Consider the following 15,266-nt stretch of genomic DNA (forward strand, 5'->3'; position numbering starts at 1 on the left):
CTGCAATCCTGTCCTGTTTTCCTTATTTTAGTTTCTTCCCTTTTCACCAATGTCATGTAAAAAGGCAATGTGTTCCCGAATGTTGTGTGTGATTATTGAAAGGTGTGGTTTAAGAGTGAAAGTCATCCAACTATGGGGAGACGAAGTGATCACCAGGTGTGTCAAGCCTATATGATGTGGACAGGGAAAGGATGAGGCAGGAGACAGATAGTTTATATATTTAAAAAAACAATTAAATGTATCATAAAAATACAATAGAATATGCTTGTATTTTCCCATATAGTTATTAGAACAGTTGTTCACCAATAGGATGTTTTAAATGAAAGGCGTTGAATGTCTGGGGAGTTTCATATGTTTTATGTTGTGCCCTGAAATGATGGCAGCTTAAAAACACTTGGGGTTACGCCCATGTTACATCTCAATTAGTACACCCCTCCCCCATAAAAAATGAAATATATAGACATATAAAATTTGGTGTATCTGATATCTACAGTATGGTGATTGTGCCTTTCACTATTTCTGCATGGTTTTTGTGATGTACTGATTTTTCCATCCCCAAAGTGGACGGTTGTCCACTGACAGGCAAGACCTATGCAAAAATCAACGGATGGGTTTTCCAGCATCCATTCAGAAAACACAGGTACCCGCCAAAAAAACAACAACAATAAATACTCAGGTTAATACCTGAATCTTGTGTCATTATTTTCATGTGGGAGAGCAGGAGTGAATGGGATTGTAACAAACAGTGTGTGATCTATTGAAGTATTCAGATCCATTGCCTGAGTAGAAGTAGCAGTACCGCAATGTAAAAACACTCCAAGTAAAAGTATTGCACTCCAAGATGTACGTAAGTAAAAGTAAGGAAGTAAACTGGTCTTAGATTTTAACTAGTTTACATACATTTGGGTAGTTTAATCAATGCATCATATTTTATAAACTGGTCAAAGTAACTAGTAACTTTAGTTGTCACATAAATGTAGTGGAGTCAAAAGTACATTAGGTATTAGGTAAAGTAAAATATTAAGATGGAGTGAAGTAAAAATGGCTGTGCTCAAGTAAAGTACAAGTACTTCAAAATTGTACTTGAGTAAATGTGTTACATTCAACCACTGTCTACCTTGCAGGTGACGGTATGAATGTAGGCGGAAATGAATAAACAGATGGGTGTGGTAATGGAGTGTAAATATAGTGTTCGGACTGAATATGCACAACATGGATTTATAGTGGCTTAGACTGGGCAATGGGAGAGATTAAAATAAGCAAATATGACCAAACATGTAAGATGCTGTATGTACTTTACAGTAGGGTGATTAGGCGCAAACTAGCCAAATATAGAATAAATAACCTCTGACCTTTCTGTGAATTGAGGAGAGTAAAACAATTTCCTGTTGATAGATCACATGAGTATTGTACACTGTTTATCCACACTCTTAAATAATCTTCCACCACCTATTTAATGGGTGGAGGAACAGGACAAAAATAAGCCCTTTTGGGAGGGACACAAGGTTTGTAATTGGAGCAGGTATTGTGGAGACCTGCTATAACCTGTCTATCCGCCTCACCAGTCCTATCATACGAACCAGAAAGACTTGGAGGTCCTGGGGGAGTCTTTCCAATTGGCCACTGTCATAATATTGGATGGGAAATGGCTTGAAGCACCTGTGCTGGAAATGGGATTTGGTGATCAGCTGTGGAGATGAGATTTAGTGGCTCTTTGTGGCTCCAACACCATCTACTAGGAAGTAAGTCTGATAATGGTGACTAGCCGACACCACTGCCTGGCAAGTCTTACCGGTTCTCCGGAGTTGAAATGTGAAGCTAACTTCTCTGCCGTGAGGTGTCGTGATTCAGGAGCTCTTGTAGTCTTGGTGACGGAGCGCTACGCTCACCTCACCTGCCGTGTTCGAAATCTGAAATAACATCTACGAGGATGATTTTTATTTGATTATACGTATTTCCCGACAACGGTGAGTGACACTAGCCTCGCTCGGAGCTCTTTGTAGCCGCATGTTTGTACAGAATGAACAGAAAGACGTGCTAGCTTGTGAAAGCGCGGCGAAGAAACACAGCACACGCACGATAACGTAAGCCATAAGGGGATTTGCTCTGTGTTTGTGTTTTAAACGGTAATAATGCAGTTGTTTTAAAATATAATTGGATGTCAATTTAGTTCATCGCTTTTCTACACTGTACGCCACAGGCAGACGGAGGCAGACATATTGTCGCATGTCAATATTTGCGGTAGGCTATGTTTGCCCAAGTATTGTAAAGCCTTTGCTAGGTAAATACGAGATGGATGCAACCTCAAATGTTAGACATATGCTTCTCTAAGGAATTTCCTTGTCGAAAACTACTTGACCTGCATGGTTTGTTATCTTTGGCAGGTGGCACCCTACATGACAAATGAAAAATGCATCATCATCGGAGCTACACACCCGTGCCTTGGCCTATCAAAGACATTCCCTAAGAAGTAGAAACTGCAGTGATCTTGAAGCAAGGGTGCTTATGTCATACAAGAAAACTACAAACCCCTGTAGGAGAATTGTGATATAATGGGATATTAAAGATCCCATCGAGTAGATGTAATTCTTCTACAGCAACACTAGAGGTCCATAAAGGTTTATTACAGTGATTTTTCATCTGGGTGACAATAGCAGGTGTGTGGCTGATCATCCCAGACAAGTAACATATGTTACTGGAAGTATGGATATCCTGGCCTAACTCCCTCACACCCTAAATATAAAGATAGGTTAAGTGTGTGACTGCAGGATCAACAGTAGCCATGCACAGCCCTGCTCCTGAAATTGTGGCAGGATACCCAAGTGGATGTGTGGCGGATAAAGATGCCAATCCAGAGACAACCTTGGGGAGTGCCTACTCTCCTGTGGACTACATGAGCATCACCAGCTTCCCCAGGCTGCCAGAGGATGACATGCTGTCTGGGGAAAATACCATAAAGTCTCGCAAAGATGATGATAACGTCCTGAGTGAGCAAGATACAGGTGAGTAAGCCAGGTCAGACACGATTACTACAAAACATACATTCCACAAACACTATACTTGGGTGTGTTTAGGTTTCTGGATGTGGATTCATGAAGGTGAATTGTTTTCAAATCTCCTGCAGCTGTTTTCACTATTCATTGCTGCCAATCATTTCTAAAGGTTGAATTTGAACAACTAATAATTATTTTCTCAATTAATTGTTAAGCCTATGAAATGTCAAAAATTGGTCACAGTTTTCCAGAGCCCAGTGTGATATTCTCAAGTGTCTTGTTTTGTCCGACCAACAGTCCAAAACCTAAAGATATTCTATTTACTATCATATATGACAGAGAAACGCAGCAAATCCTTACATATGAGAAGCTGGAACCAGAAATGTTTGAAAGCTTTTATATAAGAAATGATCAAAACGATTATCAAAATAGTTGCTGGTTAATTTGCTGGCGATCGAATTTGAACCACATAGGTGCTACTTTGTAGATTGCATGCATGCAAACTGACACATATTTGAATGGAGTTTGGAACATATTGGGGTGTATCAAAAATTGTGGTCGTCCTGCTCTTTCCTGTTCAGTCAAGCCTTTTGGTGTGTGTTGTTTGTCCCAGACGCAGATCTGTTTCTGAAGTCGGCTCGCCTCCAGCGTCTCCCCTCCTCAGCTTCGGACCTGGCTAGTCATGATATCGCATCCCTGCGGGAGACCACCAAAGACCCTTTTACAGAAGACTGTGCCTGCCAGCGAGATGGACTGACAGTCATCATCACAGCCTGCCTCACCTTCGCCACAGGAGTCACTGTAGCTCTCATTATGCAGATCTACTTTGGAGACCCACAGGTAGGGGTGTATTTGTGTCATCTGCAGTTGTACTTTTGTAATCATGCTGCAATAGTGTTGCTTTTCTCAAATAATTACAGGTGATTATGGGATTATGAGTAATTCTACATGCTCTCTCAGTGCCCTCCCACACTAGCCCAAATCAGTTCAAAGGCATATTAACAATGTCCACCTTCCTGCTTTGTTTCTTGCAAGGTCTTTAACCAAGGGGCAGTGGTGACAGATGTGGCCCAGTGTACATCTCTTGGCTTTGACGTTCTGGGGAAACAGGGCTCCAGTGTTGACGCTGCCATCACTGCTGCCCTCTGTTTGGGAATTGTCCATCCTCACACCTCTGGTATTGGAGGGTGAGTAATAGAAACATATTCATCTCCTCCAAACAGGACTGCCACTGAGGTTCTTGGACTCGGTTGAATACGAATATGAAGACAACTTTGTTTTCTGTTGATGTTTAGAGGTGGAGTTATATTGGTACATGACATCCGTAAGAATGAGACGAGGGTCATCGACTTCAGAGAGACGGCACCATCTGCCATCCACGAGGAGATGCTGCAGATGAACCTTGATATGAATGTAAGGCACTTTTTCTGCAGTATCCGTGTTGAGTATGAGAACAGAGGACAGTCGTGTTGTTCTTGCTCGTTGCTGTGGTTAATGTGTGCACCCTGTTCTTGCTGTTGCATTTCAGCCCGGCCTGCTGGTGGGAGTACCAGGCATGCTCAGTGGGATGCATCAGGCACACCAGCTCTATGGCAGGTACAGTAACTATTATGTAATGCTATTTTTATTCATTAAATCGTTCCCTACGCAATGTCATGAAAAGTCGTAGTCCTCATGCTGGTTTCTGGATTTTCTGCATTCCTTCCTTCTTTGATGTTATTTGTTTCGCTTTCTGACGCACCTGTGCTTATAAATAGAACATAATGTATTATTTTGACTAATTACTTCAAGACAAGAATAACGGCTTATATTTATGTCTGCTCTGACAAAGCCTGTGCTTGTCTTAGTGTTCAGAACTATAGGAGTGAGATCTCAAAAGTATCACCAGCTGTGATAAAAGCCACAGTGTTGGCCTGCAATTATTCTGATGCTGTGTAATTATCATGATCCTCAGCTGGTAAGAGGAGGAGGTTGAAGAACTAACTAACGTGCTTTATCCATGCCTGGAGCTTAAGTGTTATGCTAAGATATTGTGGATTGTCATTTAGGCACAATAATCCCATAAAAGATTCAGAGTTCAGGTTGTATATATAGTTTTAAACATTTGTAAACTAAGCCAATCTTTCGTGACTTTTGAATTCCCCAGAATGCCGTGGGTGGATGTGGTTACCATGGCAGCAGATGTGGCCAGAAATGGATTTAATGTAACTCATGACCTAGGTAAGTATGGTTTCATGTAGTGCAAATCACTGGGTGAAGGCACTGTAGCTAACTACACTGCTCCTGCGGTTTAAAAAAAACAAAACACCAGCAATATCGCCCGGCCTCAGTGTTATTCCCAATTAACACAAATTGAAGTCATATTTGAAGCTTAGATGTGATCTGCCTTTCCTCTCTCTCCCTAGCTGAAGCCCTGTCTAAAGTTAAGGACCAAAACATGTCGGATGCATTCCGGGATTTGTTCCTCCCCAACGGTCAGGCTCCCCTCTCTGGGCTGTTCACCAGACGTCTTGATTTAGCAGCCATCTTGGATGCTGTCGCAGTTAAGGGGATATCAAAGTTCTACACTGGAAACCTAACGCAGGAAATGGCGGCAGCAGTAAGGAAGATTTTTGTTTCCCCTGTCTCCAACTATGATTATATAAGTAGTCATGAATTCTGCATAGTCTCCATTGGGAGTTATTTTACCACTCAAACACTATGTCTCTGTTGTGCTTTCACCTCTGCTTTTTATGTTTTTGGAGAGGGTGAGGTAGTAATTCAGTACTGTCATATCGTGACAAAATAATGATTAGTCAATTAATTATTGCTCATAATTCTGTGGTCTAAAGAAAAGATATAAAGACAGTATGTATTAGTTACACAAAATAATCTCACCAAATGAATCCAAGTATTAATGAATTTAAGAAAATGAGAAAGAGTTAAGAAAATGAGTTTTAGTTTTGTACAGGTATCAAATAGTTCACACATGAGATGGGTATGAGATGCGGGCATTGGATTGCAAATTTCAGTCTCTTTTAATCTAAAGAACCCTTGTCCTTTTAATTTGAGAAGAGAGTAACTTTAAGACACACCACTAAATCAGTATCTAACTACAAACACCACAGGTCAAACCAGCTCACATTGTCCTTAAGAGTCGCTGGGCATTATTTGACTATGAATACATTTGTGAGCTTAGTAAGTAAACTAGTAGAATTGATTCAAGGATCCATTGAGGGTTAGTGACGACAGTGCACAGGACAACGATTACTCATCAACTTTAAAATTTAACTCTCTATGCATTTTTAATAGGTGCAAGCAAGAGGCGGAGTGCTCACAGAGGATGACTTTGGAAACTACAGCACAGTCTTACAGCAGCCAGCAGAGATCATCTATCAAGGTAAATACTTGTTGTATTTACATCAGAGCTGATGGAAGAAGGAAGGAAGAACCCACACATTAGCATAAAATTCACTTGACCTGAATCATAGATGGGATTGCTGGGCAACAGCTCTCTTTGTTCTTCTCCAGTTTTCTTCCTCATTTTTGGGGCCTAATCACTTCAACACTGTTGAAGTTCATTCAGACCTCAAAATGTTCAGCTCACTGAGGATAAATAAGTACTTAACAATGACCAACAACATGTCCACTTTCACATGGTTAATTGTGTGAGCAGTGCAGTACACCTGCACATTTGAATACTGTGTTTGCGTAAGCATGGACTGCTGTTGACCCAGGAATGCAAATATGACAGACATGACTCCTCCTTATGTATGCCGTATAATCACATTTCTTATTCCTCACATTGTTCCATTTGTCTCGTCTTCTATGTGTCACAAATATTGGGGGGGGGGGGTTTCTGTGTGAGTTCTTCATATTATTTTTATATGATAGATGTTGTGATTTGTTTTATTTATTTTTTGCAGTACTATATATTTTCTTTGGCACTGCAAACATACAGCATAGAGTGCAAATGTTTTATTGTTTTAAGTGTTATGTTCAACTATTGCAATTTTCCTTTTGCATTATACTTTATACATGTCAGTTTCATTCTTATTGATTTTTCTTTGCTTCATCCTATTTGATGTTGCCACTGAAATGATTCCATGTCACAATAGAAATCATTAAATTGTCAATCTTGTGATTGTTTCTGAAGGACACCATGTGATGGCAGCCCCGGCCCCACATGCAGGTGTTGCCTTGATCACTGCTCTCAACATCCTGGAAGGCTACAACATTACCAGCCAGGTGCCCAGGAACAGCACCTACCACTGGATCGCAGAGGTAGAACTGCTTCACCACTACATAGCATAAACAGTGTGCAAAGTACAGTGTTAATTTTCCATTACTCTCCCAGGCTGTAAAGATAGCTCTTGCCCTGGCTAGTGGGCTGGGAGACCCCATGTATGACACATCTGTCTCAGAGATTGTGGCCAAGATGCTGAGGTAGAGATCCTCATCTTCTTCTTCATCATCTTTGAATATATAATGTATATATCCATCCTAATTCAGTAAGGCATTGAAGGCTTTCATTAAACTCTGCCATTTGATGTTCCCGTCTCCAAGTAAATCACAGGCCTCCCTCCTCCGCCAGATGATCAACGACTCTCAGGCCTTTCCTGTCGGCCATTACACTCCATCATTTACCTTGGAGGAGGGTGCAGCAGCTGCCCAAGTCATGGTCATGGGCCCAGACGATCACATTGTGTCAGTCATGAGGTATGCCTTGCTTTCATTGAACTGCTATTGTACATTGTTTAAGCAAGTCCCAGTGACAGTTATGAGTGGAATGATATCACTGGAAAACTTAAACTAAGACCTTTTTTTTTTTTTTACTTGTGGCTGTTTTCAGCTCTCTAAATAAACCATTTGGCAGCGGGATAGTGACTCCTTCAGGAATTCTCTTGAATAGCCAGATCCTGGACTTCTCCTGGCCTAATAAAACACAGAACTCGTCACCTAACCCAGTAATTGTGCTTTCTTTTTTTAATTGATCGCAGTATTGATTGACATTGTATTGAAATTTCTTGTAGTTCCTCATGGTTTTTGTTTTCTTTTGCTGTAGCATAACAACCTCCAGCCTGGGAAGAGGCCCATGTCCTTCCTGATGCCCACAGCAGTGAGGCCTGCCGTGGGGTTATGTGGCACATATGTAGCCGTTGGATCTTCCAATGGAGATAAAGCTCTCAGTGGCATCACACAGGTTATTTAATTACTAAAACAATTACTTAAATTCATTGTTAGATTTTTATCATGGTGTAGATATAATTTTTTAGAAATGCATTTTGGTTTGTTCCTATCCAATCAAATGAAATAACTCTGCCTATATTATTCCTAACAATTAATTTATATGTGCGTTATTATTCTATATATCTTATTCTGTTTTCTGATCCCTCACAGGTGCTGATGAATGTTCTGTCTTCACGTAAAAATATGAGTGACAGCTTAGCGTATGGAAGACTCCACCCACAGCTGCAGCCCAACACCCTCCTGGTAGACTGTGAGTTTTTCCAACTGATTGATTCAATTTCAATTCAGTTCAATTTTATTTATATAGCGCCAAATCACAACAAAAGTCATCTCAGGACACTTTACAAATAGAGCAGGTCTAGACCGTACTCTTTATAATATTATTACAGAGACCCAACTGAAAAGAAACCTGGGGTTGTTCTTGTTCTCCTCTATTAATGATGAATAATAGGCTGCTCTGGCATTACAGAGGGCCTTCCTATAAGTTTTAAGACTATCTTGCCAAATTAAACGTGATTCTTCCAGTTTGGTGGAGCGCCATTTCCTTTCAAGTTTCTGCGACGTTTGCTTTAATTTGTGGGGCAAATAATTTTAGTGGGAGGTGGCAAAAATCATGATGATATGTTTGTAAATGCTGTAAACCCTATATTGCAAACACCACATTTCTAACTGGCTCCAGGAATGAGGTCAGTTTCTGGTACATTACCATCGTGATCCAGTACAGATCAGGATGTCTTGGATCTGGCTGAGATCTAAATATAATCTGATCATGGCTTAAAGTACTTAGTCAAAAGGGTCCTGGATGTGTGCTTGGTTTGAAACATGATACACTATGACCTGCTTGACCAAAAATCCTCATAGACATACAATCCAAACATGCCGTGTGAACTCAGTGAGTGTTATTTTCCTTTTACCTGATAAACATACCAGGTGTAAACGTGACCTTATTTATTTTTCATTGTTCTTCCCGCTAACCTCGGCTCACCGTCCTCTCTCCCACTGTCGCTTTCTCTCCTACAGCTGAGTTTCTAGACGAAGATGTGGAGCTGCTGCAGGCCAAAGGTCACAAGGTGGAGAGGATGGATGTTCTCTCATTGGTGGAGGGCACCCGGAGAACCAATGACCTCATTATTGGGGTGAAGGACCCCCGTAGTGCTGATGCCTCCGCCCTCACTATGTCCAACATGCCCTAGTGCACCCGCCCCCCTCCCCATCCCATACTCATACATAAAGAAGAAGGGGTAAGAGTAAAACTATATGATTGATGGTTAGTGAGGGAGTAAGGAGGCTGCTCATCAACTAATACACTTAACATAATGGCAAAGTGCTGTTGTTTGACAGTGTGAACAAAAAGTCTTTGTCTGAGATGACCTTGTAGACATTTTTTTGCTGACATGCAGAAAACTATGAAGGATCACCATCTCACATACCGATGTTGGTATGCCCTCTCTCACAGCCTCAAATAACGTCCAGTCCCAATGTAGATATTGTTGTCCGTCCATTAATGGCATCAGTCAAAGTCTGCAGCCTATATTACACAGAGAAGGGCGTAGAGATGCATAAATTCAGATCTGATGCAGTCCAGTTCCACTTAAAGAAAGCAATAAACTTAAAAGGTTTAGAGTGGATTTACTTAGTGGATGTGAGAAAAAGAAAATAGAAAAGTGTAATGGCTTTTGAAGCTATTTTCTCAACCTTGAGTGGCAGCTAGTTTTTGGTCTGTGAGGTACGGAGTATGTTGCATCAGGAATACTGATGGAAATGAATGATAGACAAATTGATTCTTTGCAAGAATGGGCAGACTTGAAAGAAGTAATTATGCCACACCAGGAAGCCACCATTTACAACACATGCATGGTCCTCAGTGCATTCGACCCAGCTTTCTGCTTTTCAGTTCTTCCACGGCATTTTACCATCACCCCAAATAACACATAAGATCACGTGGGATGGTGAAGATAATAATATTTAAACCAGTGATCACACCTGAATAGACTATACTAAACTGAACACTGAGGCTAAACCATTTACTCTCCTGCTCTTTATATGCTGTGTAACTGTGATTAGATGTTGTTTACAGCTGCTGGAGTTTTAATTGTTGCAAACAATCAGTGGCTCCTTGGGACCATGTTAACACTAACACATTATTTACACAAAGCAAGTCATACAGAACTACAGTAAGACCTTCATATCTCAATTGATTTCCTTAAACAAGAGGATTTGCTTCAGGTTCACATGTGTTTGATATTACTAATGGTAGAATAAGTGTATTTAAATATATAATTTCAGTATAATTTACTTGTTGCATGATTATGTTCTCATTTAAAGCTTGTGGCTTACATTTGTTTTTATTTAGAGTGGGGATACTTGTTTTTAGAATGGGAATAATCTGATTCGTTACAGATGGATTGAATGCAATCTGTCTATTTTTATATGAATATTTGTTGGGCTGTATACATTATTTCTACTGTTGTAACAATGCATTGAATCACCTCATTCTAGAAAAGGCTGTTATGTTTATTTTTGTGTACTTGTGTGATTATTTTAGATAGTAGATTTGAATTAACAACCAACAGCTTTTGTAAAACACTGCATTCTAAAAGTGGTTAATGGCCATTGCTGACTGATCAAACATGTCCTTAACCTTGTTGTCTCTGTTATTGGGCACTAGTGCAATATGACTGTTGATGCTTGTTTCCTGTACTGTAGAGTACCATGCCTTAAGGCATGCATTTGCACAACACCTGATGTTTGATTTCATGTGCATTTGTATCTGATTTTAATAAAAATCAGCACTGTCCAAACCTAAGAAATAAAATGTTTGCACACATCATAACACTGAAGAATATTTGCCCCTTTGTTCCTCCATACATGTGCATTTGGTGCATCTCACCTACTGTAGAATAATTAAGTTAGCTTGCTCTTTCCACATACTAAATTGAGCGGTTCTTGGATGACTGGACTTTTGAAACTAAGCTGATGTACTTTACAAATGACATATAGCCTTTATAGCCATTACCTGTTACTATTTATAAATGCTGGTGTCCAAAGAATGTGCACACCAAACAAGATTGTGCTGAATATATTTATATAGAGGCATTGCAAAAATGTAACCCAAGTGTGTATTGTATTAATATAGTATTAGTGTATTAATTGCAGAAAATGTTCAGTCTTTAGGCTTAAACAAAAATGCTCATGATAATATGATACAAGGAACCAAAATGTTAAATGGAAATGTGAAAAAGGCTTTGGGTGTGCAAAGATGAAGTTCGTAACAAAGGTAACTGGATTCGTTTTTTTAACTGCTTAATGTTAATTCTTACTTTTAGTATTTAAGTATTTTGTATTAGGACTACTCCAAAGGACGTTGGTATTCCTTCCTCAATTGGGATTTTATTTTGGAAAGCAATACCGGAAACAGTATGTTTCGTTCTGCTAGCTTGACATCGTTTCTGACTTGCTTGTGATTCATGTTTTGTTAGCTAATCTGGCTAGCAGATGTCGAGTTGAACTTATTTTCAGATGAATATATGTGGTAAGTATTTTGCTTTTGTTATGCGTAATTCACTGCTAATGCTATGTGGCAAGTTAAAGCTAACGAATGTGAAAGCTGATAAGTTGTGCTTCAATGCATTGATGATGAATTAACTGCAGTGCTACCTAGCTAACGTAGCTAACATTTGCTAACAGGAGCTTTCGGAGAAGCCAGCAGGAACCGCCTTGACATTAATTCTTATCACCTTTGATAGTGTGGTGTCTGCTAGAAACGCATTGATTTGAACTGTAAGTGACGTTCATATGGGCATGAAAATGCACTAACATAGGAAACTACATATTTGTTTTCTCCCTGCCGACTTTGATGTCGTTACGTTAGCTTATGTTTGAGTTAAGGCCCGTGCTACTGCTGGGCCGATCATGTTAACCAAGCTGGCCACCGGTTATGGAAGTGGATTTATACAATGTCACGTTATTTGACATTGTTGCAAATCACACTACAGTTAAGATATCCTGGCCACCCACAGTACCTTTTTGCGATCTTTTGACATGTCTGCAGGTATAAGTTTAGTATCACGGGTTTAAGTGATATCGCTAACGTAGAGTTGTGTTATTAACGTTAGCTTTAACGTTACTGTGATAACGTCATCTATTTGCTTGAAGTCTGTTTACAAAAGAAATAATACATTTTTTGCTTGACCTTATCTCACCTGAAGCTTGTAGTGTATATCGTATAACTGAAAACTTGTAGCTACCTATTTATCCAGCATCTGATCTACTAGTCAGTTTTCACTTCTTCAGTACTCCATTGTATCCACTTTACTCTCTTGACTATGACACCAGTGGTTTACACGATGGACTAGTGATCTGTGTCTTTCTCGTGTTCAATTTCAGCATAAAACGGTCCAAACGCCACTCCTAGTTAGAGGGGAGGATGGCACATCAACGTACCCAACCTTCGTTGTCCCAGAGGACAGAGTACCTGGAACCAGATAATGATTCCGACAGGGACTCTGGTGTTGGGGATGATGCAGGGGAGGATGCTGACAGTTGCCATGGAAGCACAGTAACTGAAGAGGAGAAAGTCAACAAACAAGATGGCACAGAAGAAAACAGCGCGGAGGGACAAGATTTTACAGTTTTTGTCGCCTTTCAAGGGAATATGGAGGATGCGGACTTCAAACAAAAACTTGACACTATCATCAGTGGGATACCAAACATGCTTGATATGGGTTAGTTTAATTTTGACCACTTTGACTTTGAAGAATCTCTTATTCTGCTAATCAGTGTCAAAATATCCAAAGTACATCCACTTTGTTTCTTTGTTGTAAAACAAGTCCAAGGGGGTTGCACACACGTTTCACAAGCACTGCAAATGTACATTTGAAACGTGCCCCTATTTCTGTGTGCTATTGTATATTTCAACAACAGTTTTGTGTGTCCATCCTTTCCTCATTATTTTCTGATCAATAGTCTCTAGATTTTTTCTCATCTTGTATACACTATAATTACAACTTGTATCCATTCATTGTCCCTCTTTTAGGCTCTGAGAGGCTACAGCCACAGCACGTGGAGCCGTGGAACAGTGTGCGGGTTACCTTCAACATTCCTAGGGATGCTGCTGAGCGACTCAGATTGTTGGCCCAGAACAACCAGCAGCAGCTCAGAGACCTGGGGATTCTCTCTGTGCAGATAGAAGGTAACAGCAGAGCCTTCAAACCCCTGAAACTGAAAACAGAATGCAAGACACAGTGTTTGTTTGTTTTTCATCTGTGGCACTTCAAAATAAATGATACAAACTAGACCTCCTGTTGTAAATGTTTGTTATATTGTTTCCTCTTCTGATGTTCAGGGGAAGGGGCCATCAATGTGGCTGTGGGACCAAATAGAGGTCAAGAGGTCAGAGTGAATGGACCAATTGGAGCACCTGGCCAGATGAGAATGGATGTCGGCTTTCCAGGGCAGCCTGGTCCAGGTATTAGCTTACTGAATTTATTACACACGGTCTCTATATACCAACTAGACTGAAACTGTGCTTGAATATTAGATAGTAGTTCTTTCAGTAGTAGTAATGATAGTATTTGGGGTTTTTGATAATGGTACAGAAAAAAAGTTGAATCTGTTGCTTGGTTGTTTTTAATTCTTGTTTTGCTTTGTGTGCAGCCATTCACTGGTTATTTATTTTTGTGTAGCCATTTATAAATATTGGCTATTTGCCTGTTTTCACATAATGATTTAATATACACATATTTCCACAAGGAGGGGTAAGGATGGCTAATCCGTCGATGGTTCCACCTGGGCCTGGCATGGCAGGTCAAGCTATGGTACCAGGCAGCAGTGGACAGATGCACCCTCGTGTTCCGAGACCATCATCACAGACAGGTTCAGGTCTTTATTTGTTGTTCGTCAAATGATACATGTTCTACTTTTGAATATCTTACAGCTCAGACAGTACAATAATTGAAAAACTGCATCTTTCTCTCTCACAGATGTGATGGATCCAATGATGCCAGGTATGTCAGTTCAGCAACAGCAGCAACTTCAGCACCAACAGGCTGGTCCACATGGCTCAGGCCCAATGCCTCCTCAGGCTGCCCATCACATGCAGGCTCTGCAAGCTGGGAGACCGCTCAACCCTGCTGCACTACAGCAGCTACAACAACAGCATCACCAACAGCAACAGGCCCAGCAGCAAGCTCAGCTCTCCCAGCTTGGACCTAGACCTCCATTCAACCCATCAGGCCAGATGGCTGTGCCTCCTGGCTGGAATCAGTTGCCACCTGGGGTGGGGCTCCAGCCACCAGCCGCCCAAGGAGGCCCTGCCTGGAGAAAGCCCCCACCTCAAGCCCAAATGGTTCAACGCCCACCTTCCCTTGCTACAGTTCAGACTCCCAGCCACCCTCCGCCCCCTTACCCATTTGGCAGCCAGCAGGCTGGGCAGGTATTTAATGCCATGGGACAGGGACAATTACAGCAACAACAGCAGACAGGAGTTGGTCAGTTTGCTGCCCCCCAGCCTAAAGGCCCACAGGCTGGCCCTGGTGGTGTCGCAGGACCGCCCAGACCCCCTCCACCCATTCCACCAACGTCTGGACCGCAGGGCAACCTCACTGCCAAGTCCCCTGGTTCCTCCTCGTCTCCTTTTCAGCAGGGTTCACCAGGGACTCCTCCCATGATGGCTCAGAGACCTACAACTCCACAGGGTTTTCCCCAGGGAGTTGGATCACCAGGAAGAGCAGCCCTCGGCCAACAGGGTAACATGCAACAAGGATTCATGGGAATGCCCCAGCATGGACAGCCTGGGGCCCAAGTTCACCCAGGTGGGTTACAGTTTCTTCTTATAGAGAAATAAACATAAAAAAAATGTGGGTTTTGGCCATTGTAAAAGAGTATGTTATGTTTAAGTCATACTAAATGTTGTACTCCAATGTCTAAAATAACAAAAGCAATGAATACTGATCACAGGCATGTCGAAGCGTCCCATGGGCTTTCCAGCTCCAAACTTTGTCCAAGGTCAGGTGAGTGCCAGCACTCCAGGAACCCCTGGTGGAG

At 41.2% G+C, this 15,266-nt stretch overlaps 2 protein-coding genes across 2 annotated transcripts in view; both read left to right on the top strand.

The window, feature by feature from the left end:
- Window positions 1-2,782: 2,782 nt before the first annotated feature.
- On the top strand, window positions 2,783-9,415 carry LOC139289286 (glutathione hydrolase 7). The gene is made up of 15 exons (XM_070910858.1): window positions 2,783-3,002; window positions 3,607-3,833; window positions 4,029-4,180; window positions 4,289-4,406; window positions 4,522-4,589; window positions 5,140-5,213; window positions 5,399-5,592; window positions 6,285-6,372; window positions 7,129-7,256; window positions 7,330-7,418; window positions 7,539-7,691; window positions 7,825-7,939; window positions 8,038-8,175; window positions 8,373-8,472; window positions 9,243-9,415. The coding sequence occupies exons 1-15, from the start codon at window positions 2,783-2,785 to the stop codon at window positions 9,413-9,415; spliced, it is 2,037 nt and encodes a 678-aa protein (XP_070766959.1).
- Window positions 9,416-12,648: 3,233 nt separating this feature from the next.
- Window positions 12,649-15,266, top strand: part of ncoa6 (nuclear receptor coactivator 6) — a 10,930-nt gene continuing 8,312 nt past the window's right edge. Inside the window, exons 1-6 of the mRNA XM_070910057.1 lie at window positions 12,649-12,946; window positions 13,258-13,413; window positions 13,567-13,689; window positions 13,974-14,102; window positions 14,204-15,034; window positions 15,180-15,266. The exon at window positions 15,180-15,266 is cut by the window's right edge and continues 45 nt beyond it. Coding sequence (XP_070766158.1) covers window positions 12,649-12,946; window positions 13,258-13,413; window positions 13,567-13,689; window positions 13,974-14,102; window positions 14,204-15,034; window positions 15,180-15,266 — 1,624 coding nt within the window. The remainder of the gene's footprint in view (window positions 12,947-13,257; window positions 13,414-13,566; window positions 13,690-13,973; window positions 14,103-14,203; window positions 15,035-15,179) is intronic.

Source organism: Enoplosus armatus, chromosome 8 (assembly GCF_043641665.1).
Source record: "Enoplosus armatus isolate fEnoArm2 chromosome 8, fEnoArm2.hap1, whole genome shotgun sequence".
In the NCBI taxonomy this organism is placed as follows: Eukaryota; Metazoa; Chordata; class Actinopteri; order Centrarchiformes; family Enoplosidae; genus Enoplosus; species Enoplosus armatus.

Excerpts from the sequence above, each read along its gene's own strand:
- LOC139289286 (XM_070910858.1), top strand. The coding sequence starts at position 2,783 with ATGCACAGCCCTGCTCCTGAAATTGTGGCAGGATACCCAAGTGGATGT. Across the intron at positions 4,590-5,139 it reads GCACACCAGCTCTATGGCAG|AATGCCGTGGGTGGATGTGG; the intron begins GTACAGTAACTA and ends TGAATTCCCCAG. Across the intron at positions 8,473-9,242 it reads CAACACCCTCCTGGTAGACT|CTGAGTTTCTAGACGAAGAT; the intron begins GTGAGTTTTTCC and ends TCTCTCCTACAG.